Source organism: Emys orbicularis, chromosome 1 (assembly GCF_028017835.1).
Source record: "Emys orbicularis isolate rEmyOrb1 chromosome 1, rEmyOrb1.hap1, whole genome shotgun sequence".
Classification (NCBI taxonomy): Eukaryota; Metazoa; Chordata; order Testudines; family Emydidae; genus Emys; species Emys orbicularis.
In genome coordinates this window covers 354,854,526-354,878,576 of record NC_088683.1, presented here as the reverse complement: position 1 = coordinate 354,878,576, position 24,051 = coordinate 354,854,526, and the positions used below count along the sequence as shown (strand labels likewise).

Genomic DNA, 24,051 nt, shown 5'->3' with positions numbered 1-24,051 from the left:
TGGTCTGTGTGAATGAACCCCTGTACCTGTATGCAGCCCTACTGAAATCAATGGGGATCCTCATTGGCACTGGGGTATACCCCAATAGAGCTCATTGCTGGACTGGGTATGTACTTGTATGTTGTATCCCTTCCCTGCTTGGTCTTTTTAGATTATATGCTCTTTGGGGCAGGAATTGTCTTCCTCTGTGCTTGCAAATCAGTTGGTATATTTTGGGTGCTACTGTAATATAAACAGTAATAACTAAAGGAACCACTTGTATACGGTGAGCAGGAGTGATACCCCAAATCAGGGAAAAGCCCCCAAATGCAGGTATTGGGGGGTTTTAAAAAAAGAAAAAGGCCCAAAGCTACTATTAATAGAATGATTTTCTTGTTCATGCTTGAATATAAAAGGAAACCTGTGGGGTTTTTTCGAATTGAAGTTGCCAAGTCTGCAACTCAAATTCTGGAGCACTAGAAAGTGAAACTGACCAGAAAGAAACAAAAAATACCCTGGTTAGCACAGAGCAGTATTACTGTTTGCCTTGTAAAACAGCATCAACACGAATTGGAAATGACATTCTAAGCCATTAGAATCATGTTAGATATTAGCTTCCATCCCTCCCTTCTCCTGCCCCCAGCCTCTACATGCTCCTGCCCCCAAAACCTGCCCTCTATCCTGCCCCAACCTTCCTCCTTCCTGCCCCAGCCCCCCAAACCTGTCCTCCTTCCTGCCCCCAGCCCCCAAACCTATCCTCCTTCCCGCCCCCAAACCTGTCCCTGCTTGCCCCCAGCTCCCCAAACCATCCCTCTATCCTGCCCCAGCCCCCCAAACCTCTGTCCCTCCTTACCCCGAGCCCCCAAACCTATTCTCCTTCCCGCCCCCAAACCTGTCCCTGCTTGCCCCCAGCTCCCCCAAACCATCCCTCTATCCTGCCCCAGCCCCCCAAACCTTCCCTCCTTCCTGCCCCCCCAACCCCCTCCTCCTTCCTGCCCCCAGCCCCCAAATCTTCCTGTCGCCCACGAACGGGCCCCACCAGGTCACAGCCGCTGCTTCCCGACAGGCGTTAACGCCCTGAAGGCCGCAGCCAGTTTCCATGGCAACGAGCGGGCCGGACTTCGGCCCCGCCCAGGCCCGGCGTGTGGGCGGAGCCACCTCCCCCCGCCGCGCAGTGAGCGTCCGGGCCCGGCCTCGCTCGCACGCAGCGCTGCGCGATGGCTCCCGCCGCCGACAGGGCCGGCTACTGGGGCGCGCCCACCTCCACCCTGGAGTGGTGCGAGGAGAACTACGCCGTGTCCTACTACATCGCCGAGTTCTGTGAGTGCCGGCGGGCCGGGGCCTGAGGCCGGGCCGGGGCCGGCCCAGCCAGGGCTCTGCCTCCCTTCCCCCCGAGCTGGGCTGTTCGTTCCCCGCCATGCCCGGGGGTGGCTTCCTCCCTCCTCCTGCATGCGGGCCAGGAGCCCAGGCCGGGCTCTGCAGCAGCCCCCTCGAGCCCCGCTGGGAAGGGGGAGAAGGTCCCAGCAGCCCCTTGTTCCCCAGCTCCCCGCTGTGAGGAGAGAAACTGACAGCCCCCGTCCCCGAACTCGTGGCCGCTGCATCGCGGCTGGTGTAAACGGATAACCTGTTATCCCAGTGATGCATCCCAGCGGCTCTAGGCAGGAGCTAGTGAAAGGTGGGCCCCAGACTCGCTGGTTCAAACAGGAGTGAATGCAGCAGAGCCCTCTGCTCTGGGTTGTGCAGGAGGTCAGATTAGATGTTCACAAGGGTCCCTTCTGGCATTGTAATCTCTGACTCCGGGGATAGCCTTGGGATGCGTTGCTGCTGGAGAGGGAGAGGAGATGATGATGGCAACAGGCTATTGGCTATGGACTTTGGGATGGCTTGGGGCCTTAAAGACATGAAAAAGGAAGATTCTAAATCAAAAATCACACACATAGTGCCCTACCCAGGCTCAGGGCCGCCCAGAGGGGGGGCAAGTGGGGCAATTTGCCCTGGGCCCCACAGGGGCCCCCACGAGAATATAGAGCTCTGGTAAAGTGTAGGGTCTTTTGGCCTTGAGATGAAAACCTTGTCTTTGTTTTGGGGACCTTGAAGTGAAAAAATTCTCTAAGTTATTTCTATAATATTGCAACTTTTTTTTATGGAAGGGGCCCCCAAAATTGCTTTGCCCCAGGCCCTCTGAATACTCTGGGTGGCCCTGCCCAGGCGTGAAAGGATTAGAGTTTTATCAGTAAACGTTGGTAAATGTCAGTTTTACCATACACTGGCAAACTGATTACATAAAATCTCCATCTGTGATAATCCAAATATACAAATAGGCAAAGTAGGAAAAATGCTGCTTAGAGACTTATTAGAGTTTGATTTGAGGATATTTGCTTCCTATGTTTTGACAGGCAATGTTGACAATTTGTGTTATAAAACTTTATTTTTTTTAAATTCAGCGTCTACTGTCATTAAGTAATTATTATCTGACCACCACCACCCACTGTCTGACCCTTCCATAATTTTCTGCAACTGTGAAAATTTAAATAGATGATAATTTTGAAAATGCTTATCATTGATATCTGTTGAAATTATATAGATACAAAATTGAATTCCTCTAAGCCTCGCCATGAGTTTGCATAGGCCTTAAACAGAGTGAGGCACATTCCCTGCCCTTTGCGAGGGAGGTAGGAAGAAGTGACGGTCTAAGATGGACAAAGCAAAGTGCAGTTGTTCCCGAAGAGGCACTTGAGGAAGGATACGTTAATACAGGCAGGACTTATTAATCAAGCTGGTCTTATTTTTTAGGGGCCGAAGGTGGGACAGCAAGCTGTCAGGCTTTGTGCCTAGGGATGGCCTTGGATCACAAGAGAGGAGATGCTCACATTGTATTCATGGCAGTGCAGATTGTGCTATGAAAAATACTGATTTTTGACCTTTATCTCTCCCCCCCCATAATTATGTATTTTTGTGTCATGTTTAAGGGTGATGGTGGTCATAGTGCATATGTGCTGCTGTATGGTAGGGGCCTTATGCTGCAAAGGTTTATGTGTGGGCTTAAAGTTAAGGGCTCTTGTTTGCACATTAGTCTAGGAGAGCAGGATCAAACAAACCAGATCCCTCCCCCAGAGTGTTTGGAGCCTTGTATTAGAAAAAAATCATAGCTGAGTATAGTTTGGATGCCTCACAGATTAGGTACGATTTCAGAAGTGTTTTGAATGAGTGGGAGGAAGTTTGTCATCCATTTTTGGAAGGTTTAGGCATACGGGAGGATGATGCAGATGATCCTATTGGGTTTTCTTTTGTCACAAACATTGGAGTGGGTGAAAAAGATAAAGGGAATGGTCATGAGAGAAGCTTTTGTAGAGAGTGGACAGGGGAAGGCGTGTAGGAGTAGGAGAGCAGCAGTGTAGACAAGGCAGAGTTACAGAGGTATTAGAAAAACAAAGTCAGTATTAGAAGTGGGGCTGGTAGTGCTGCCTGTTGTTAAGGTTGCCTGAAACTTTCCATTGTAAGACCTTGTTTTCATTTGTTTATCATTTTTTGCCAAACTTTAACCATTTATAGATCTAAGGGTGAAAAAGAGTAGTGACTAGTAAGATGCATATTTGTATGGATTGAAAGGCTATAAAATGAGGAAGTTGGGACATAACGTGTTAGCCCATGCTAGTAGGTGCTAGATATGGAGAGGAATAAAATAATTTTAGAGATGTAAAGAAGCAGCAGAATTTGATGAAGGGGACATAAATCTACACAGATTTGAAGGGTGTAAACCCCGAGAAGGAATGAGAATTATTTAGCATGGTATAAGAGGATATAAATAGGTGTACCGGGATAAAATTTAAAAAGAAAAAAATTTAGACTGAACATCTGCATGCTCCTTGATAGCGAGGTATAGTTTATTGAATAATCTCTCCAGGGAAGTGGAGGAGGCTCCATTACTTTTACAAATGTAAAATTAGATTTTACTAGTGTCTAATTCAGGGGTTCTCAAACTGGGGGTCAGGACCCCTCAGGGGGTTGTGAGGTTATTACATGGTGGGTCACAAGCTGTCAACCTCCACCCCAAATCCCACTTTGCCTCCAGCATTTATAGTGGTGTTAAATATATAAAAAAGCGTTTTTAATTTATAAGGGGGGTCTCGCTCAGAGTCTTGCTATGTGAAAGGGGTCACCAGTAAAAAAGTTCGAGAGCCCCTGGTCTAATCCATGTACGTTATGGAATAATCTTCCATTATTGTCGAGATAGACCAGGGTGAACCAATAGGTTTCCATCTCTACATCCTATGAGTAAGCGGAGAAAGAAAGAGAAGACAAAGATGACATCACGGTAGTGGAGAGTGTTCTGAATGTGAGGGTCAGAGGAAAGATAAAGCTCAGTTTGAGAGGATATGAATCAACTAGAGTTGTAATTTAAATCAGAGCAAATGGATTAACAACCTGTCCTTCATAAAAGAACCATGGGATCTTTCATGACCTTTGGTTATAGCTCTTCTGAAGTCCCTTATTTGTATCTAATTATTTTGGATATTACAATTGTTGTCAGTTTGATATCTAGTGAATTTAAAAAATGAATTTGAAGTATTTTTCCATTCTGTATGTGTCCCTGAGTCTCCCTGACAGTCTTCGTGATTTTTACTATCACATCCTATTTGAAACTCAAATGCACAAGGTAAGCATACTGTAAAATAAAAGTTTTTCTCTTCTTGTTTTATTTGTAGATATTACTTGCAATAATACCAGATATATATAAAAAAAACCTCAGACCAATATGCAAATGCATTAACAATTACATAGCAGTATAAAACACATTGGTGCTTGCTTTTAGAATTATGTTGTTTATGGAGGAGAAAAAAGTTTGTGTTATGAGTGGTATGTTCTTGGGTAACAAACCAGCAATTTCTCATTAGGTAGAAAGGCACAAGACTTCTTCAGTAAACCTGCATGTATCTAGGTAGAGGTATGCCGATTTTTGTACTAGATTGTAAAAGCAGGATGTCCAATGTGTTACAAGCACTGGAGAGCCCCTCACTACAATGACAATATTTCTTAATTTTTGTATCCAGTTTTTATTCCAAATAATTTATAAGAAGCCATTGGATATTTGAAACTTGCAGGACACTGTCAGGGTTAAACCATGTGTTCTTTTTACAGTAAAAGCCGTGTTATCCAGCCCTGTACCAACTGGAAAGCTCTATAAACTGGCATTTCTAATCTTTATAGAAAGTCTGGTTTATAGTCCGGTTGGCGCGGCTAGGCGGCTCTGCGTGCTGCCCTCGCCTGGAACCGTGGCCAATGAGAGCTGCAGGGGCAACACCTGTGGACGGGGGAAGTGTGTGCAGAGCTGCCTGTCATGCCTCAGCCTAGGGTCCTCAGGCATTGGTTGACGCTTGCGGGGAGCCACCCGAGGTGAGCACCTCACATCCCTTCCCATGCCCCAACCCCTGTCCTGCACCCAACTCCCTCCCAGAGCCCCCTGCACCCGCCTCACCCCCCAAACTCCCTCACTCTTAGTTAACTAGCATTTTTCACTTACCGGCACCTCCCATTCCCCCAACATGCTGGATAAAAAAGCTTTTACTGTACTTATCTAAGGGCATGTCTACACTACAGCTGCAGTTGTGCTGCTGTAGTGCTATAACATAGAGGCTTCCTGCATTGCCAATAAACCCTTGTTCCTTCAGTCTAGCCGTGTCTACCGCGAAGGTTAGGTTGACCTAAATATGGCTCTCAGGGCATGATATTTTTCAGCCTTGAGCAACATAGCAGTGTTGATCTAATTTTTAAGTGTGAACCAGGTTTACTAAAACACTAAGAGCCAAAAACGTAGGCTTGTTTTGCAACTCAAGTCATTGTGCCACTTTGCAAATGTTTTTGATATGCTAATTTCAGTACAAACTGAGACATTGTGCTCATGTGCTGATCCGGAAGCCTACGTGTATTTCTTTCCTATTCATTTTCTGAACGAGTAGTAAATGATGGCAGCTGATCAAATTTATGTATTCAGAGATGTGAGTGTGAGGTCATGTAGTATACACTGTTTGTTTTAATAAATTCGAACCCAAAGGTTCCTGTCTGAGATGTTTTTGGTGTTCACAATTCCAAAATAAAATTTCCCTTCTGCCTGCCTTGATCCACTTACCTGACTGATTTTCCACAACTCTTTCTCCAACATCTTCCAACTCCCTTAATCTTCTCCTCCATATCTGCATTCTGTGGCAAAGCTTGTTGGATCATTGATACCAATGGGAAATAAAATCTTTGGGTTTTTTTATTTCATTTAAATAGACTCCAAATGCTCCCGCCCTCTCCTCTGCCTGAGAAAAAAGAAACACAGGTCTTGAAAGGCAATTATTTTTTAAAACCTTGAAGCCTAAAGGGACCTTTACCCCTAACTGTACTTTATTCCCTTTGTTGGTCTAATCTGCGTGCATACTAGTTTGTTCTTTAGAGTGGGTCAAGAGTGCAGTGCTGATGGCACTTGTTTGTGTGTGAGAGGACAACACAATACTGAAGCACTTGTTTTGAACCAATCCGTTCTAGCCCCGAGTGCTCGCATACTGAATTGTGCAAACTCTGTAAACTTTGTAAATAAACCAAAGCAACAAACAAAAAAACCCCACCCACCCCTAAAATATTGGGCTTGCCATTCAATCTTAAGTTCTGTTGTGTGTGTCATCTCCTTATTTCTAATTAAAAATGATGGTTAGAGACCAGGGTGCTTCACATCAATTGAGCCCGTGTGGTGTTTACATCACCATGTCCCCTGTTTTTGGTTCGAATATCAGCTTGACAAGTCGTGTTCCCTCTCTGTCATCCACTAATATGAACATAACAAGGGTTTGTCTTAGAGAACATGAGATATGTATTTAGCAATTATGTTGTAAAAAACGGAAACTTTCCCATATTTAAATTAATACTTAAAGCTAAAAGAAATTCTCCATGATGCCCCTAGGGAGGTCAGGACCCTCAGCTGAGGGAAATGGTGCATCTTGAACAGTTATACAATCAATTATCTGTTTTCAAATCAAAGCTCTGTGGCGATTTTTAGCCACCTGAAATTTTGCCCAAGGGTGCTTTCTCCCTGAGTAATACGTTATTCTAAAACTATGTTTGTATCTTGATCACTTCTCAGATTTGCAAGTCTCTTCTATCCTTATTTCAGTATTACTTATTAACCAATACATGTAGAGAATATCCAAAACATGACTTCTGATTTTAGGGGGGAGGGATAGCTCAGTGGTTTGAGCATTGGCCTGCTAAACCCAGGGTTGTGAGTTCAATCTTTGAGGGGGCCACTTGGGGATCTGGGGCAAAATCAGTACTTGGTCCTGCTAGTGAAGGCAGGGGGCTGGACTCGATGACCTTTCAAGGTCCCTTCCAGTTCTAGGAGATGGGATATCTCCATTAATTTCAATTTCAAGAGGTGGGACCAAGGACAGCATTAGCGCAGGTCAGGGAACAGGCTTTAAAATGGGTCTAGTGACATGTTCTCTTTGCTTCTGATCAACAGTTGTCACAAGAAGAGGCATGCCAGCATCCTAATCATGCTTATTTAGCATGCAAACAGCATTTAGAAACATAGTATTTGTCATGTTGGTTCAGACAAGTGGTCCGCCTCTTGTAGATCTGTTTTGGATGCTTCAGAGAAAGGTGTAATGGGTCTTGTTATAGACAACTATGGAATGAATAATCTATCTCTAGGAGAAATTTCTTCCTAGCCCTTGGTTGTTAGTGGGTGGCTTATGTCCTGATGCACAAGGGTATGTATTCGTCATAGACTTTCGTTATCCTGTCCCATGTTACTCTGGATATTCTCATTTTTCATGTGAATGTCGACCCTTTATCTAAATCCCACTAACTTCTACTACTGAATCCTACTGCTCTCTTGGCCTCTGATCTCATTGGTACAGCATTTTTACGTCATACTTAAGAAAAAATCCTGTATCAGTTTTAGACCTGTTTCCTTTCTGTTTTGCTGAATGCCCCTTTGTATTGTGAGTGGGTAAGTTGGAACACTCAATTTAACTTCACTGCAGCATCTGTTTTCACATATTTCTATCATATCCTCTTCTATTTGTTGTCTTTATAAACTAAACTCTGTCTTTTCAATCTCTCTCCATATCTCTAATCACTTTTGTTGCCTGTTTGATACCTTCTATTTCTGTTCTTTTGAGTTGAGGTGGCCAGAACTGTGCATGCAGCTCAAGGTGAGGGCATCCCATCCATTTATGTAATGGCACTACCATGTTTTCAGCAATTTTTTTCATCTCAGTCTTTACTAAGTGGCAAAAAACTGTATTAACACCAAGTCAAGGTTGCCTGGTGATGGTGAATGTCCTTCCAGAACATAGAGTTCAGCAAAAAAACCTTCTGAAAACCAGGACGTAGAGCAGGGGTGGGCAAACTACGGCTCGTGGGCCACATCTGTCCCATGGGCCATTTTAATCCAGCCCTTAAGCTCCCACTGGGGAGTGGGGTTTGGGGCTTGCCCTGCTCCGGTGCTCCAGCTGCGGAGCAGGGTCAGGGGCCACTCTGCGCAGCTCCCAGAAGCAGCGCCATGTCCCCCCCGGCTCCTACTCGTAGGGGCAGCCAGGGGGCTCTGCTCCACATGCTGCCGCCGCCACCCCCACAGCTCCCATTGGCTGGGAACCACAGCCAATGGGAGCTGCAGGGGCAGCGCCTGCAGACGGGGTAGCATGCAGCAGAGCCACCTGGCTGCCCCTCCACATGGGAGCCGGAGCAGGGACATGCCGCTGCTTCCGGGATCCGCTTGAGGTAAGCACCGCCCTTAGCTTGCACCCCTGAGCTACCCCCCGGTGCCCCAACCCCCGCCGGGTGCCCCAACCTCCGCCCTGATCACCCTCCCACCCTCTGAACCCCTCGGTTCCAGCCTGAAGTCCGCTCCTATACCCCAAACCCCTCATCCCCAGCCCCACCCCAGAGCCCGCACCTCCAGCCGGAGCCCTCACCCACCCCGCACCCCCCCCAGCCCAGAGCCCACTCCCGCACCCTGAACTCCTCATTTCTGGCCCCACCCCAAAGCCTGCACCCTCAGCCAGAGCCCTTACCCCCTCCCACACCCCAACCCCAATTTTGTGAGCATTCGTGGCCCGCCATACAATTTCCATACCCAGATGTGGCCTTCGGGCCAAAAAGTTTGCCAACCCCTGAAAGTTGAGTAAAGTTAAGTAAACCCATTCTCAGCTTCTCACCCCATGTTAGCCGTGTTGTTGATGCATGCTCTGAGCGTGCCTGTTCTAAGCTCTCCACTCAAAGAGGCAGGGTTTCCCCAGATTCTGGATCACATGTGGGTAGGGAGAGGGGCTCAGACACCCCCAGAAAGGCAAGCCCCCTGAATGTGGATTGCATGAGGGGGAACAGGGATGGAGTCAGGCCCCCATAGATGGGCAGAGGCCCCCAGTCCTGGTGTACACACCCACAGGGGGCAGGGAGTGGGACTCAGACAAGAGGGGCAGTGACCCCAGATCCCAGCTCACATATGGGGTAGGAAGTGGCGCTCAATCCCCCAGATAGGCAAACGCCCTCCAGAATCTGCCTCGCATGAGGGAGGGCAGGAAAGGGTCAGGGGTCACATTCCTGCAGATGGGTTGGGTGTACAGACATGGGAGGAGAACATGGGGCTGACAGACGCCCCTGCCCTTATTCTCTCCATCCCCTATCACTCACCCCCATGTCCCCTTTCCAGTATTCAACCCTGCCTTAGTATATATCCTAGTCCATATCCTCTCCCCATCACCTGCTCCCCAACCCCTCCCCCACTCTTCCACCCCAATCACTCTTTCAGAGAGCATTTGCTTATATAGTTAATTTTCTTTAAAAAAAAAAAAAAAGTTATTTCCCTAAAATAAGAATCCCCCCTTGAGACAGGCACACTGGAGCAACATGCCTGCATATTTGCCTCAGATTTCTACCCTGGGTTGAATTTAAACTCTGTGCCTGATGTGAAGCTCAGATTTGGTGGTGTGACATTTCATTGGAGCAATCCATGTCTTGTGACAAAGGGTAGGTCTGCTGTACAATAAACTACCCACAGCTGGCCCATGTCAGTTGAATCCAGCTCACGGAGCTATAAAATTGCAGTGTAGGCGTTCGGGCTTGGTATGGAGTCCAGGCTTTGGGACTCCAGAAGGGAGAGGGTCCTGGAGCCCAGGCTCCAGCCGGAGCCCGAACATCTACAGTGCAATTTTATAGCTCTGCGAGCCCGAGTCAGTTGACATGGGCCAGCCTTGGGTAGTTTATTGCACTGTAGACGTTGTTTTCCAGCTAGTTAGCCTTTCTTACTGCAAATGCGTAGTGCAATAGCTTTAGTGTATCATGTCTTAACACGTGAGGCTTCTGATATTCTAAACAGAAGCAAAATCTTTTACAAATAACTTTGCCCAATGGTCTGCTTGGAGCCTTGTACTCTGTTGGGGTCACCCGCTAGCATTGGACATCCTGATGCAATTATCTGAGTCTTCGTTTGATCTCTATATGTGAGCAACAAAAGGTTGATAGAATCACTCAACTGTAAGAAATGCTGTATCTCAGGAAATGGCCCCAAATTTGGATCACTAACAGAATCCTGCACCCCATAAGGGACAGCAAATTTTAAGGCAATCCAAGTAACCGTGTAGATTTTAGAGCATTTAGAAGAGTGGAGCATTAAACAGAAATCTGATCTTAACTTTAACTACTTTTACCATAACATTTTGTTTGCCTTTTTGAGTGCTATTTCACATTGAGAAGATGTGATTACAGCTATCCACAATTATGCCTGGTCTCTCTTTCTGAGTGGTTAAAGTTAATATAGAACTGACCAACCTGTACCAATAGTTGAGATTATTTGTCCGATTTGCATTACTTTGCTTATGTTAACAGTGAATTGTGGGGGAGCAAAGAAGGGGTAATGTAGTTAGAGCAGCAAGCTAAGAAACTGCTCTTCATTTCCTCATGGTCTTCCCTAGTTTTGATTTTAATTATTTTGTCATTGACAGATGTTGCCACTTTACTGTTCATTCTCTTTTCTAGGTCACAAATGAATATGTTAAACACCAGCCCTAGCACAAAACATTTTGGGAGACCACTGTTAAACTTTTGCCTAGTTGACAGACAACTATTTAGTCCTTCCCTTTTTGTCTCTGGTCAAGTTCTAATTCATGACACAACTTTTACCCCATGACTACTTAGTTGCTTAACCTCTTTTGAAGGACTGTGTCAAAGGCTTTTTGAAAGTCCAAATATATTGAACAATCAGTTTTCATCTATCTGCTGTTGCTGGCATGCTGAAAGGGGTTTAACAAGTGGTATGAGCATATGCCATTTGTGTTTACCTGTTAATATTTGCGTAGTTAATCAATGGCAATAAAATGCTTTAATGCTACTTAAAGCACCAAATACATCATGTTTAGTACTTCAAATTCAACATTCATATGGCTGGCATCTCGGCAGCTGCCACTCCAAATGTTAAATCATATAAATGCCCCTGTTCTAATTCTCTTGTCTGAAAACTTCCAACACCCACAGACTTATGAATGGAATGATATGAATTTGCACCTTCAAAAAGAACTTAAGAATCTTACAGTTATGCAAAATGAGTGAAGTTAAAGGAACATTGCTGACTTAATAACACACCTGTATAATTCTTTATCTTCTATAGTTCCAGGTAATACCTATAATTACTGTTACTGAAAGACACACAAATGTCTTCAGTTTGTTTTTTGTGCCTTTGACAGTGTTGTCTGTATTGTCTGTTTTCCCTGTTGTTTGTATGAGTGTTTCATACAGGAGGGACAGCTCAGTGATTTGAGCATTGGCCTGCTAAACCCAGGGTTGTGAGTTCAATCCTTGAGGAGGACATTTAGGGATCTGAGACAAAAATCTGTCTGGGGATTGGTCCTGCTCTGAGCAGCGGGTTGGACTAGATGACCTCCTGAGGTCCCTTCTAACCCTGATATTCTATGAAAAGAGGAGATGTGATTGAATCCAAAGTATTGATGATGGAACTCTGGGAGGTGTAATGCCTGAAATTACTTCTAACTTTCTCTTTTTTTAATAATTGATTTCTAATTGGTGTCTCTTAACTGTACATACTACATGTGGCAAACATCATGTTTTGGTTTCTTATTACGCAATTCTGGTTATAATTCCATAAAAGTCACATCTCTTTATGTGTATGCCCACATAGTCAAACGTGATGCCTAAGAGTGTGTATACACTGTATGTGTACGCTACAAGCACAACAGCAGCACGGCTGTAGTGCTGCAGCTATGCCTGTGTAATGTAGACACTTGCTACAGTGACAGAAGGCTTTTTTCCATTGTTGTGATAAGTCTACCTCCTCGAGCAACAGTAGCTAGGCCGATGAAATAATTCTTCTGTCGACCTAGCTCTGTCTACAGTGGGGGTTAAGTTGACCTAACTACCGTACACAGGGTGCAAAATTTTTCACAGCACTGAGTAACGTAGGCAGCAGACCTAAGGTTTAGTTGTAGAGCAGTCCTGCAGAAGGATCTCTGAGCGTGGATCCTTGCATCTGAATGGAGTGCCACTGATTTTTGGTGGCCTGCATGCAGGCAGATCATTATGCTGAGTCCCACTGGAGTCACAGGGAGTCCATTCAGATGTAAGGTTTTGTGTGTGTGTAAATGAATATATGGAAGAGGGAGAGAGACAAACAGATGGACCCCCTCCATGGGATTGGGGGCCTCAGGAGTATGTTGCTTTTGTGTTGGCTCAGAATCCATCAAAGTTTGTTCAGGAGGTCTTAACAGATTTCAATACGATACAATAAATATTATCAACACTTGACAAATGAATTCCTTATTGGCAAGTAGGAATCTTTTCTAGGGGATTGTGGGGAATCAATGCTGTTAACTTCTGTAGAATCTTTGCTCTCTTCTTCATGCTATGGTCCTCAGGTCCATTAGAGTGGGTACTTGTGCCTGCTGGGCGGGAAGAACTAGACCTGTCAGTCACTGGCAGCTGAGGAATGCTTCTCCCTCTGAAGTTCCCATCATTTGTTTCTGTCTCCAGGCCGTGGCCAGTGGCTCCCCCAGCCCTCCTTGCTGCAGCTTTTTGGAGGGAAATTCCAAAGTTTATTCCCAATTTTTAGACTGGCAGTTCTGTTTTAAAAATGTGTAATCCCCAGCTTTGTGCCAGGGCAGTCTTTGATTTTTGGGGAGACCATCCCCCCTCAGCTCTCCTTCTTCTGAGGCATTTGCAGCGGTTGGTGCCCCTGCAGGCTTCAGCAAGCAAGCGAGGCTGGGAAAAGCCACAGGCAAAAGGAAGGGTGTTAACCCCCGGCAGGAGAGGAGCCAGGCAGGACTGGGAAGAGAACTGGCTCCAGGGCAAGCAGCCTTTCTCCCCCATCTTCATGAGGACAATGAAGCCCGAAGAGCAGCGCACCAGATGGAAGATCACTCCTGAGTCCATACAGCCGGTGCCAATTGCCACACCTTTGACAATGGAATTCAGCTGCCTCTTCCCCCTCCACTTCCCTGTGGGTAGCGGGTGGAGGATACCAGACACAGCATGGATTGTTTTGTATAGATCTCAACATTAAATGTTTTCTTAGTGCATCAACCTTATTCAAACCCCGTGAGGTCATAGAGCATGACTTTGGAGCCTCATTCTGCTCCCTATCGCGCTATCCAGATTAAACCCCTACAGAAAGCGTTGTCCTTTCCTATCTATTAGAGTGGGCCTCATGACGGCTACTATCCCAATCAAACCAGGGCTTTTTTATTTGAAGTGGTGAGCTTTCTCTGATGAGACCCAGTATTGTACTTCTACTTTGGACAGGTAGTCTGCACAACTGTCATAGCATTCCTCCTTCAGTTAAGCTTCAGGCCAGTTCTCAAGAGCACTGACATTCTCAGGGTAGAGTAGTCATGTCTCCTATATTGAGATCTGCTAGACAGCCATTAGCTCACCAAATTCTGCATAGTGGTCATCTGATCTTAGCGAATGACATTTCCTTTGTTTTGGTAGAAGTCTTCTCCACGCCTTAGTGTCCAGGGAAAGATGGAAGAGAGGTAATACATATAATCTAACTCATTTTTGATGTCCAAATTTAAAGGATGATCCTGTCTCCCACCCTGGAGGCACACTACAATGGGATTTTCATAGCAGAGTGAAAACCAAATCAGTCTTGCCTGTTTTTATGCTTCCTCTTTGGAACCGGTAGGCAACAGTAAAAATAACACGAATCAGGTCAATTTAATTCTGCTGCTGCTTGGGAAAGCAGCAGAACCAGACATGGAAGTAACGAAATTGTATATTATAAGACGTAAACTATCTTGTTCCTTTAAACTGCATGGTGTCTGGCTGTGGGGTATGTGGTGGCACAACTATTTTTTTGCTAGTAGTCTTGATCCTGAGTGTAGTAGGTGTTGGTAAATTTTTCAGGCTCTGATTTTTGTTCCTTTAAGACCTCTCTGAATCCATACTTTCCCCTCTATCCCCATCAATAAAAGTTTTGTCCATACCAAGTTAATCTCTTACTTTTAAAATTGCAACCTTCTTTGGCTTCCCATCAGTTCTCACTCTAGGTGTAGAAGAAGCTGAACAGCTATTCCTCCTCTCCTAAAAACATTCCTATCCCATCATTCACCTTCTCCCCGTCTTTGAATCTTGTGATTCTTCTTGCCTTTCATCTGATTTATTTCTTGTTCTCATCTTCAAAGTCGTTTATAATTTAACCCATTACATCTCTGCTTTCATTGTCCAGCTAGCACTCCAACTGTATACACTTGTCTCTAGTCTTTCTGAAAACTTCCTTTATATTCTTCTCTTGGTCATCTTCACACCCCCTTCTGTGCCACCCTTCATGCTTGGAACACCATTGTCCATGTACACCCACTGTCAACCCTTTTCCTCTGTCAGATCCTCCCTTTAAACTCAATTCTGCTATGAAGCTTACCAACAACCCACCAGCTATCATGATTATGTACTATACACCTCTACCCCGATATAATGCTGTCCTCGGGAGCCAAAAAATCTTACTGCGTTATAGGTGAAACCGCGTTATATCGAACTTGCTTTGCTCCGCCAGAGTGCGCAGCCCCGCCCACCTGGAGCGCTGCTTTACTGCGTTATATAGGAATTCGTGTTCTATCGGGTCGCGTTATATTGGGGTAGAGGTGTACTATGCTCTAGTTATAATCAAAAAACTATACCACTTGCAGTTTAATCCTTCAGTGTAGGGTATCACTTCCTTTTTATGGTTTAAACTGTAAACTGTGGTGCAGACCTAAGTCTTCCTCTCTTCTGTTGCACAAAGTCCACTTACAGTGCTCAGTAAATATCTGTACATTTCTGTAACATGGATGTTGTGTGGCTTGTACATAGGGTGACCAGACGTCCCGATTTTATCGGGACTGTCCCGATATTTGCTTATTTGTCCCGTGTCCCGACCTACCTTCGGTCGGGACGCGAATTGTCCCGATATTTTGCCTCCGCTCACAGGCGGAGCAGAGCCCCCCTGCCCCGACTCCGCCCCCTCCTTCCCCCATTGCATCCCTCTCCAAATCCCCGCCCTGGCCCCACTGGATGGAGGGGGGAAGTGGAGACGGAGCGGAGGCATGCTGGGGGGGGTGTGTCGGGGCGTGGAGCTCCAGCGGTTGTTTTTTCCCTTCGCCACCGGCTTTTTTTTTTTTTTTCAGCCCTCCCAGCCCCCTTCTCCCCCCCCCCCCCCGCATCCTGATATTTCACCTACTTGTACATGGTGCTTTCTCATAACAGCTGGATAACAAATGTTGGTAGCTGGCTTTCCTTATGTCACAGTGGGCCAAGGGAAGGTGTTGGAAGTTAGGGCAGAGGTTCCCAAACTGTGGGGCGCGCCCTTCCTACGGGGGCACGAAGGAACATTTGTGGGGGTGCAGATGGGGCCCAGGTCAGCTCCCATGGGGCGCAGGGAGGGAGTACCACCCAGCTCCACTCCTGGCCCTGGCTGCCAGCTCTACGTCCAGGGTCCTAGCTGCTAGCCTTGGCCTCTGGCCTCAGCTCCACTCTCGGCCCAGTCTCAGCGCCTTTACCCCTGTCTGCGGCCCCGCTCCCGGCCCTGGGAGGGGGCGGAGACAGGGTTAAGGGGGGGGCGTGAGGTAAAAAAGTTTGGGGGCCACTGGGTTAAGGGATACCTAGTCATGTTCAAAGGTAGCTGGAAAGAAATTGGGAGACTGAAGAAAGAGTGAGAAAATAGAGGAGGTGATTGGAAGTTGATAGTGGAAGAGAAGCCACAATGTCCAAGACCAGTGTGGGGGAGAGATGCATAGTTGAAAGTTCTTGCTGAATGTTATCCTGTTACTTTGAAGAGATTCTGAAGAGTTCTGTCAGGGCTGAGTGCAAACGTGGAGAGAAATGACTACAGAAAAGAAGTGCTGGGGTGGTAAGTGCAGGAGAGAAGAAGCAGAATCGTTTCTCAAGGAAGACTGCGGAGAGTAAGGAAGACAGTAGTGAAGGAAATCTGCATGGTCCTAGGATTTTCTCTAAAGGCAGTCAAGCAAAGGAAGAAGTGAATGCAAGTAGTAAGTCAAGATTGGGTTGTTGGGCAAGGCAGGGAATCAAATGAGGCAAAATACTGGAGCTGTGTGTGGGATAGAGGGGGTTAAGTACTGCAGGGGAGTCAGATTTTGATGTTCTGGAGGCCATAGAAGGATTATGTGTTTGAGCAGAAGGCAGGGAGTAAGTGAGTAATATTAACAGATAAAGTGGTGATCAGAGCAAGGGAATTCAGAGATTGGAATTGGAACAAAGGCAGTACTTGAATACAACATCAAGAGAGTGACTAAGGCCTTTCTGACAGGAGGAAGCTGCTCCACAAAAGGCGTGAATGTTAAAACAGGTTTAGTTTAACTGTTATTAAATACCTTGTGCACACTCTCTTATTTCCATTTAGTTTAAACTGAAATAAGAGTATCCCCAGAGAGGTTTGCACCAGTTTAAATTGCTTTAAAAACTAATTTAACTTGGGGTGCAACATTCTTGCATAAGCATGGCCTTAGTTTGAGTAGAGAAGTTAGTCCAGAGGTGGAGGCAAGGATGTTCAGGAGAGGAAGTGTAAGGTGGTATAGTTTGACAGTTTAATTTGGACATGGGCAAATGGAGCAAGGAGAACTCAAGAAGAAGAAAATAAAGCTAATTATCCCAGTGTCTCTCAACCAGAGGTCTGGAGTACCTGGGGGGTTGCAAGAAGATTTTTGGGGGGGGTCCACCAAAATAAACCAGAGAGCAGGGCCAGCGTTAGACTCACTGGGGCCCCGGGCAGAAAGCCGAATCCCAAGCCCCGGTGCTCGGGGCCGAAGCCCTATCCCCTCCTTCCTGGGCTGAAGCCTGAGCAACTTTGCTTCGTGGGGCCCTGGGCAATTGCTCTGCTTGCTACCCCCTAACGCCGGCCCTGGCTTTTAATCTACTGAAAAACAGTTGTGGCCCGGGTCGGGGGGGAGGTGCGCTCAGAAGGACAAAGATTGAGAACCCCTGGATTATCCTAATATATTGGTTTGGTCATAGCCACGATACCGGACATTACTCTAGGGCCACTCATAAATTTAACAATTTGTCCATTTCTTGGCTGTCTTCCTCTTTCTTTCCTAACCTCCAGGTTTTCAGCATTAGCCTACTTCTTGACTTAAGACAGCATTTAAAACAAATTTGTGATCCAGAATTTGTTTTGCTATTAAAGTAAGTGTACCTAGTAATGATGTAATGTTAGAGTTAATAGTGCAGAGAAAATTCCAACTTTTCACAATCCCAGCATGATTTGTTTAGACTTCTATTGCATTTTTCGAGCTGTAAATCAAGCATTTTATTTGCTTTCAGTACCCTTCCTGTATTGTCTGGACACTTCATTAGACACGTCAAAGTGTTTATGCCTGCAATTTGATTGCAAAATCTTAACATACAACTTGAAAATGACTTACCTGCACTGTCTTCTCTAAGTTTGGAATGTCCTATGAGTTTGTCAGGCAAAGAATGAATTCCCCAGAGGCAGGATACTGTCCTCACTCCCACAAAAGGTCTTAAATAAGAGACCGTCATAGAGATGGCAGGATCTCATTTCAGCGAATCATAGGAAAGGGTTATTATTTCTTGCAGTCCGGTGCATTCTGGACATCCCAGATTGTGAATGGAATGCTCCCAATAAGAAGCTGCATCCCTTCCTAATCATCTAGACCAGGGTTTCTCAAACTTCATTGCACTGCGACCCCCTTCTGACAACAAAAATTATTACACGAACCCAACAAGGGGGATTGAAGCATGGCAGTGGGGCCGAAGCCCTAGCCCCGCTGCCCGGAGGCGAAGCCAAAGCCTGAGCCCCACCACCCAGAAAGGGGGCCAAAGCTGAAAGTTGAGGGCTTCAGCCCTGGGCAAGGGGGCTGTAACCTGAGCCCCGCTGTCCATGGCTGAAGCCAAAGCCTGAGCCCGGCCACTCAGGGCTGAATCCCTCGGGCTTCAGCTTCAGAGCAGAGCTCAGACTTTGGCTTCAGCAAGTCTTATTGCCAGCACTGGTGACCCCATTAAAATGAGGTATTCAACTCACTTTGGGTCCCTACGCACAGTTTGAGACCTGCTGATCTAGACTTCCGGTTTGCTCTCTCAAAGGATGTCTGAAGATAGCATCTGTCATTTTTAAGGTTGTAGAAAATACTGTGGTAGTCCCTAAGGATTTGATGAACTGGAGATGGAGACCATACTTGAGACTCTTAGGATGCCCTTGAGCTTCCATGCAGACCTAGATGTGACCTATGTCGTTAGGTGGTTAGAAGAACTAAGTTTGGAAAATGTTGAGGAATGTATGTTGTCTGGCAGCTATTTTTATTCTGTGGTGTCGCCTTGGAACTCTTCCGTGCATCTCCATTCATCTTGGCCCACCAGACTTTGTGGCTGCAGAATGTGATTGGATGGTCTATTGTGTAAGGCTGTACTTTTACTCTTGTAAGACTGTCAGGGCCAAATCATAAAATTCTTCAAGAAAGACCATTGTGGAAGATATCTTTGCATAATCTGTCCTTTCCCAAAAAGGACAATGGCAAGTCTGGGTTTTGAATTACTGCATCTTGTCTTGAAAACCAGGGAAGAGGCATTTTATAATTTCTATCGCAGCAATAGAAAATATGGTTTGATCACGTAACCAACAAAAATGTTTTGGAAATTATTTGATCTCAGGAAATGCTAGTTAAAGATCTTATGAAAAGACAGATTTGATTTGCAGGGCATATTTTAAGAGGTTCAGCTGGCAAGGCATGTTTACAGCACTGGAAGGGAAAGTTGAGGGCAGAAAAAAATGAAGCAGAGAAAGATGATCTTGGATGGACAGTGGTGTCCTGGGTGGATCAAAATGGCTATTCATCCACAAAGAGATTTGCAGAGGATAATTCAGAATGGGGTACCATGGCTGCAAACCTCCAGTAGTGGAGATGTCTCAAAAAGAGATTGCAGTAACATCTCTCAATCCCAGTAAAGGAGTGGGCTCCATTGTGCTAGGCATTGTAGAAACAAGTAACAAAGGTTGTAATCCCTGACAATTTACTATCTAGGTATTTGTTCAGTTCCTTCACCCAGCCTTTTACTGACAGAAAATCATCAGTGGTTTAGTGGTTAGGGTGATAGCAGGGGACTTGGGAGTTTGGGGTTCAATTCCTTGCTCCACCGCAGACTTCCTGTGTGATCTTAGGTAGATCTCTTTGTCCCTCAGGCCGTCTGTAAAATGGTAATAATAGCACTTTCCTACTTCAGAGGCATTGTGGGGCTAAATACATAGAGATTATAAGGTGTTCAGATACTATTGTGATGGGAATCATGTAAGTACTCGAAACTTTTTTTTATCTAAAAGTATTTTAAAACCATCAGCAAGTAAATATCAGCAATTTGTGTTAAACTGCAGCATGAACACAGTTGTCATATTTGTGTGATACTTAGGATATCAATTTCTTATCAAGAAATGTCTGGTTTAAATTCTGGGCTTGGTGTGTGTCGTGTTAAATCAAAGAAAAAGAAATGAGTGCAAGTGAATAGTTACAGTGCTAGCATAATGCACAAAAGGATGAAAGCAGGATAGATTGATTTAAATCACCATGTGGAAAGCCTCAATTTTTAATCAACTTTTCCATTTGTACTTCCAGTTATTTTCTAAAGAAAGGTGCATTCTCATTAGTTGATATAGCCATTAAAACATGTTGATATTCAAGTAAATAGAGCCTTTACACTAGGGTCTGGTCTACACTACAGAGTTAGGTTGACATAAAGCAGCTTACATCGACCTAAGAGGGTACACTATAATGATATATATTTATTTAAGCAACTATATCGCTTAATATTTTCAGATTCTTATATTGGAAAATGAATGATATATTGCTTTTATACTAGATAATTAACTTTTTGCTCATGATTTGTGTCAAGCTATATTAGGATGGTAACTGGAATTTAATTAAACACACAACAGTGTATGAAATTTATTTTTATTAAATAAAACAACCATATGTTTTGACTACATAAACTTCTATTATCAAAACACATTTCACATTTACAACTGTATGATATATTAGAGAAATTATCTGTAGTCAGTGAATTAACTGATTATTTCAGGTCCTCCTGGGAAAATTTTCAAATATGCCTATGTGAAAGTGACTGGAGTGGAAGTTCCTGCTTGCCTAAGGCCTGGTCTACACTAGAGCAGGGCGGGGAGAGGATCGAGCTAATTTAACCAACTTCAGCTATGTGAATAATGTTGCTGAAGTCGACATACTTAGATCGACTTACCGTGGTGTCTTCACTGCGGTGAGTCGACTGCTGCTGCTCCCCCATCGACTCTGCCTGCGCCTGTCGCAGCGGTGGAGTACAGGAGTCGACGGGAGAGCGCTCGGGGGTCGATTTAGCATGTCTAGACTAGACATGATAAATCGATCCCTGCTGGATCGATCACTGCCCGCCAATCCGGTGGGTAGTGTGGACATACCCTCAGGATCTTGAAGATGACATTTCCTAAGTGACATCTACTAAGTTACTTAGGCTGACCTTTTGTGCCATATTTATAAAGCTTGACCTCAAAAGTTAGATGTCTTCCCCCTGATTCTTTCTTTATAATATAGGAAAGCAGTTTTTAACTCAGTTTTTGATAGAGGCTCATGGATTCAGAATATTTATTTTTTTATGTAAATGTCTTAAAAGTTTATAAGACGTTTAGGGCTTAGCGTATTTTGTATTAAATTCAGATTTCATTTTAAACAAGTTTATTTTGAAAAAGAAAAAATATTAAGTTCAATAAAAACATCTGATTTAAATAAGAAAATCTGATTTAAATTTAAAAATATCTGTTCTCATCCACTCTGGATGAAAGTTACAATGTCGGAAGCTAAACAGTAGAACATACTGATTTTTATATAGCTAGTGTCTTTTAATATATAGTATCACAAAATGTTTTACAGAGAGTTAGATGAAGGTTAGAGTAAAATAAGGGATAATTTAATGGTACCCCAGGGCACTTTATGAGCAGTTGAATTACAAGTGCTTTTATAAGACATGCATACCAAAAAGAACCCAGTACACTGAAAAATACACCCACACCCCTTACAAGTTTGAACTGAGCTCTCTTCTGTATTCTGCGTTAGTCAGGAGTGTGGAAGGCTTTTTCCACTAACTACCTTCCAGACTTTTCGTTATGTTAGGAGAAGACAAATGTAAAGTCAAATATTGTAGGTAACATTTTTACTTTGATATAAAAACATCAGCTGAATTGGTGTTAGTCCTCAAGTGAGAATAAATTCTGCGTCTGGAGTAAGGGATGTAAAGCCCATAAGCCGTAACGTATCTCTTGAGATAGCAGATCAGAACAACTTGTAAAATAGCAATGGCATATTTTGGGTCATTGGGAATAAAGGCCAAACTCGTGCTGTTATAGTTAATCTCTTATTCTGAAAATATCTCTGTCCCTCTTCTCACCTTTTAAGGCACTTGCTAAATATTTTTGTTTAGAGGGAAGCCAGCACAAATCTTTGCGCACTAGAGAAATAAGGGTGGGAGGGAGCGGCCCAGAAGTTTCTGAAGCACAGGTCTTTCTATGTTGTATAACAACATTTGAGTGACCTAGCAAGCCTTCAGTATTGTGCCTGTGCTGCTTCTGTCAGTGCAGGTCCAGTGTGAGAGGCCCCATACCAGTGCTTCGGAAACAGCTAGCTATTCCTGTCAGGTCTGAGACCTAGCATGAATTTTAGTGTACTCATAGCATTCGCGTGTCTCGCCATTGGTGGTAGAATTGGTGTTGTGTTCATGCCTCATCCAGTTCATCTCCCTGGCGGTGCTATATTGTTCTCTGCAGTTCATCTCTAGTGTGTTGTCCTGTCTAGTTTTAACTGTTCCAAGTTATGGGGCTTCTCACTAGGAGACTCTTCCGGGGCGTAACGGGGCTCACTTTCTGGAAATTCTACCTACATTTACCTTTTCTTAATTTTGTTTAATTGCTGCTAGTTAAAATGCCCCCATGTAACAACCCAAAGAATTCCTCTCACTCCTTGATCTTCACATCTTCCAAATATGTAGACTATTATATCATTCCCTTTTAATTGTTGTTTAGCTAAGGTATAGATACTTAGCTCTTTTGATTTTTTTTTTTTTTTTTTTTTTTAAAGAACATCCCTTTAACTCCTGATACTTTCCTTTGCTATTCTCTGATCTCTGTCCAGTTATCTCTTTCCTATAATACAGTGCCAAGATGTGAATACGGTACTTACCCAATACTGTATAGGGATGGGATATACCTCCATGCTGTATGGTATGTCTTGGATCTTTGTATAATTTCTTGGTTCTCTGCAGTGTTTGCCTTCCTATTTTAATTCCATTTATGCAGTCCTTTAATTTGCTGTTTAAATTTCTTCCTCGTCATTAAAGCCAGATCTAACACTGTTCCTTATAGTAACCCATTAGTTCTAGCCATTATTTTTTCTCATTACCCATTTTTATGGGTTCAGTGAGTTTCCAATTATTGCTTATATGGTTCAGTTAACGTTTGTCTAATTATTTGTTTCCTTCAATATTTTCTCTGTTTTCCTGCACACGGGAGTTACAGGACTACTATTTGAAAGACTTGTATGATCTATTTGAATGTTATCTAGGTCGCTTTTACTAAAAGGTGCAGCTGGGTGCCACCATGGATTGTAATCACAATAAATTACCAAAGCTAAGCAAGAACAGGCCTAGTTAATATGAATGGGAGGACCTCCCTGGGAAATGGAGGGTGCAAGAAGTTAGCTGTTTCTACTCAGTGGTTAACACTATTCCCTCAGTCAGTATTGAGCCAGTGCTCCAGCCTAATGTAACGCTGCACTGTATGTCTGGATGACAGTAAAACAAAGGTCCTGAGTATTCATGGTCATTGAAGTTCCTGGGGCACATTTTATAAAAGGGAGATTAGTGATGGTACACACTGGCCGGATTCCATTTTGGGTGACTCTATTCTATCTACTTGAGATCCTCCTGAAATATCAATTGGATACAGAATGAGTCAGGAAATCCTGTATATGTCACTGTGGACTGCTAAATATAAGATACTCTATATTTAAAAATGGCTTGTGGAAATGAAAAGCTAATTGCTGTGCTGTTTTCCTGGTGATATGAGGGAGAGAACTGCAAAAGATACAAGTTCGTGAATTGAAGAAATGCGGATTATTTTCTGAAGAATTTATGAAGTGATGCCTGTATTCTGGTAATCTAGTAATGATCTTAGCTTTTCAAGGATTCTGAGCTGTGTTTACTGCTCAGTGTGGTCTAATTGTAAAATATCGTATATACAACAGAAATTTGCTGTTTTATTCCAATTTTAATTTCCCTGTTGGCACTTTGATATCATGTTGATGGGTGCCCTAGAAATTATGCCTGTATTACAAGTAAATTGCTATTGACTTTCTAATTCTTAAAATGTGTGGGGTTTTTTTGTTTTTTTTTAATCAAACCCTCTACAGGTCTCTCACCTTTTGAATTATACTGAAGCTTCTCATCCTACCCTTCAAACCCATGCATGTTAGTTCCCACCCACTTTTTTTTTTTATCCCCTTCTTTCCATGCCCTTTATCCCTTCTGTCACCCATGCCACAT

At 44.2% G+C, this 24,051-nt stretch overlaps 1 protein-coding gene across 2 annotated transcripts in view; it reads left to right on the top strand.

The window, feature by feature from the left end:
* The first annotated feature begins 1,169 nt into the window (after positions 1-1,169).
* Positions 1,170-24,051, top strand: part of ACER3 (alkaline ceramidase 3) — a 71,111-nt gene continuing 48,229 nt past the window's right edge. The window contains exon 1 of one of the 2 annotated variants that reach the window (XM_065423253.1): positions 1,170-1,299. In XM_065423253.1, coding sequence (XP_065279325.1) covers positions 1,197-1,299 — 103 coding nt within the window. In that variant the 5' untranslated portion in view covers positions 1,170-1,196. The remainder of the gene's footprint in view (positions 1,300-24,051) is intronic. The other variant, XM_065423254.1, reaches the window with a different exon arrangement.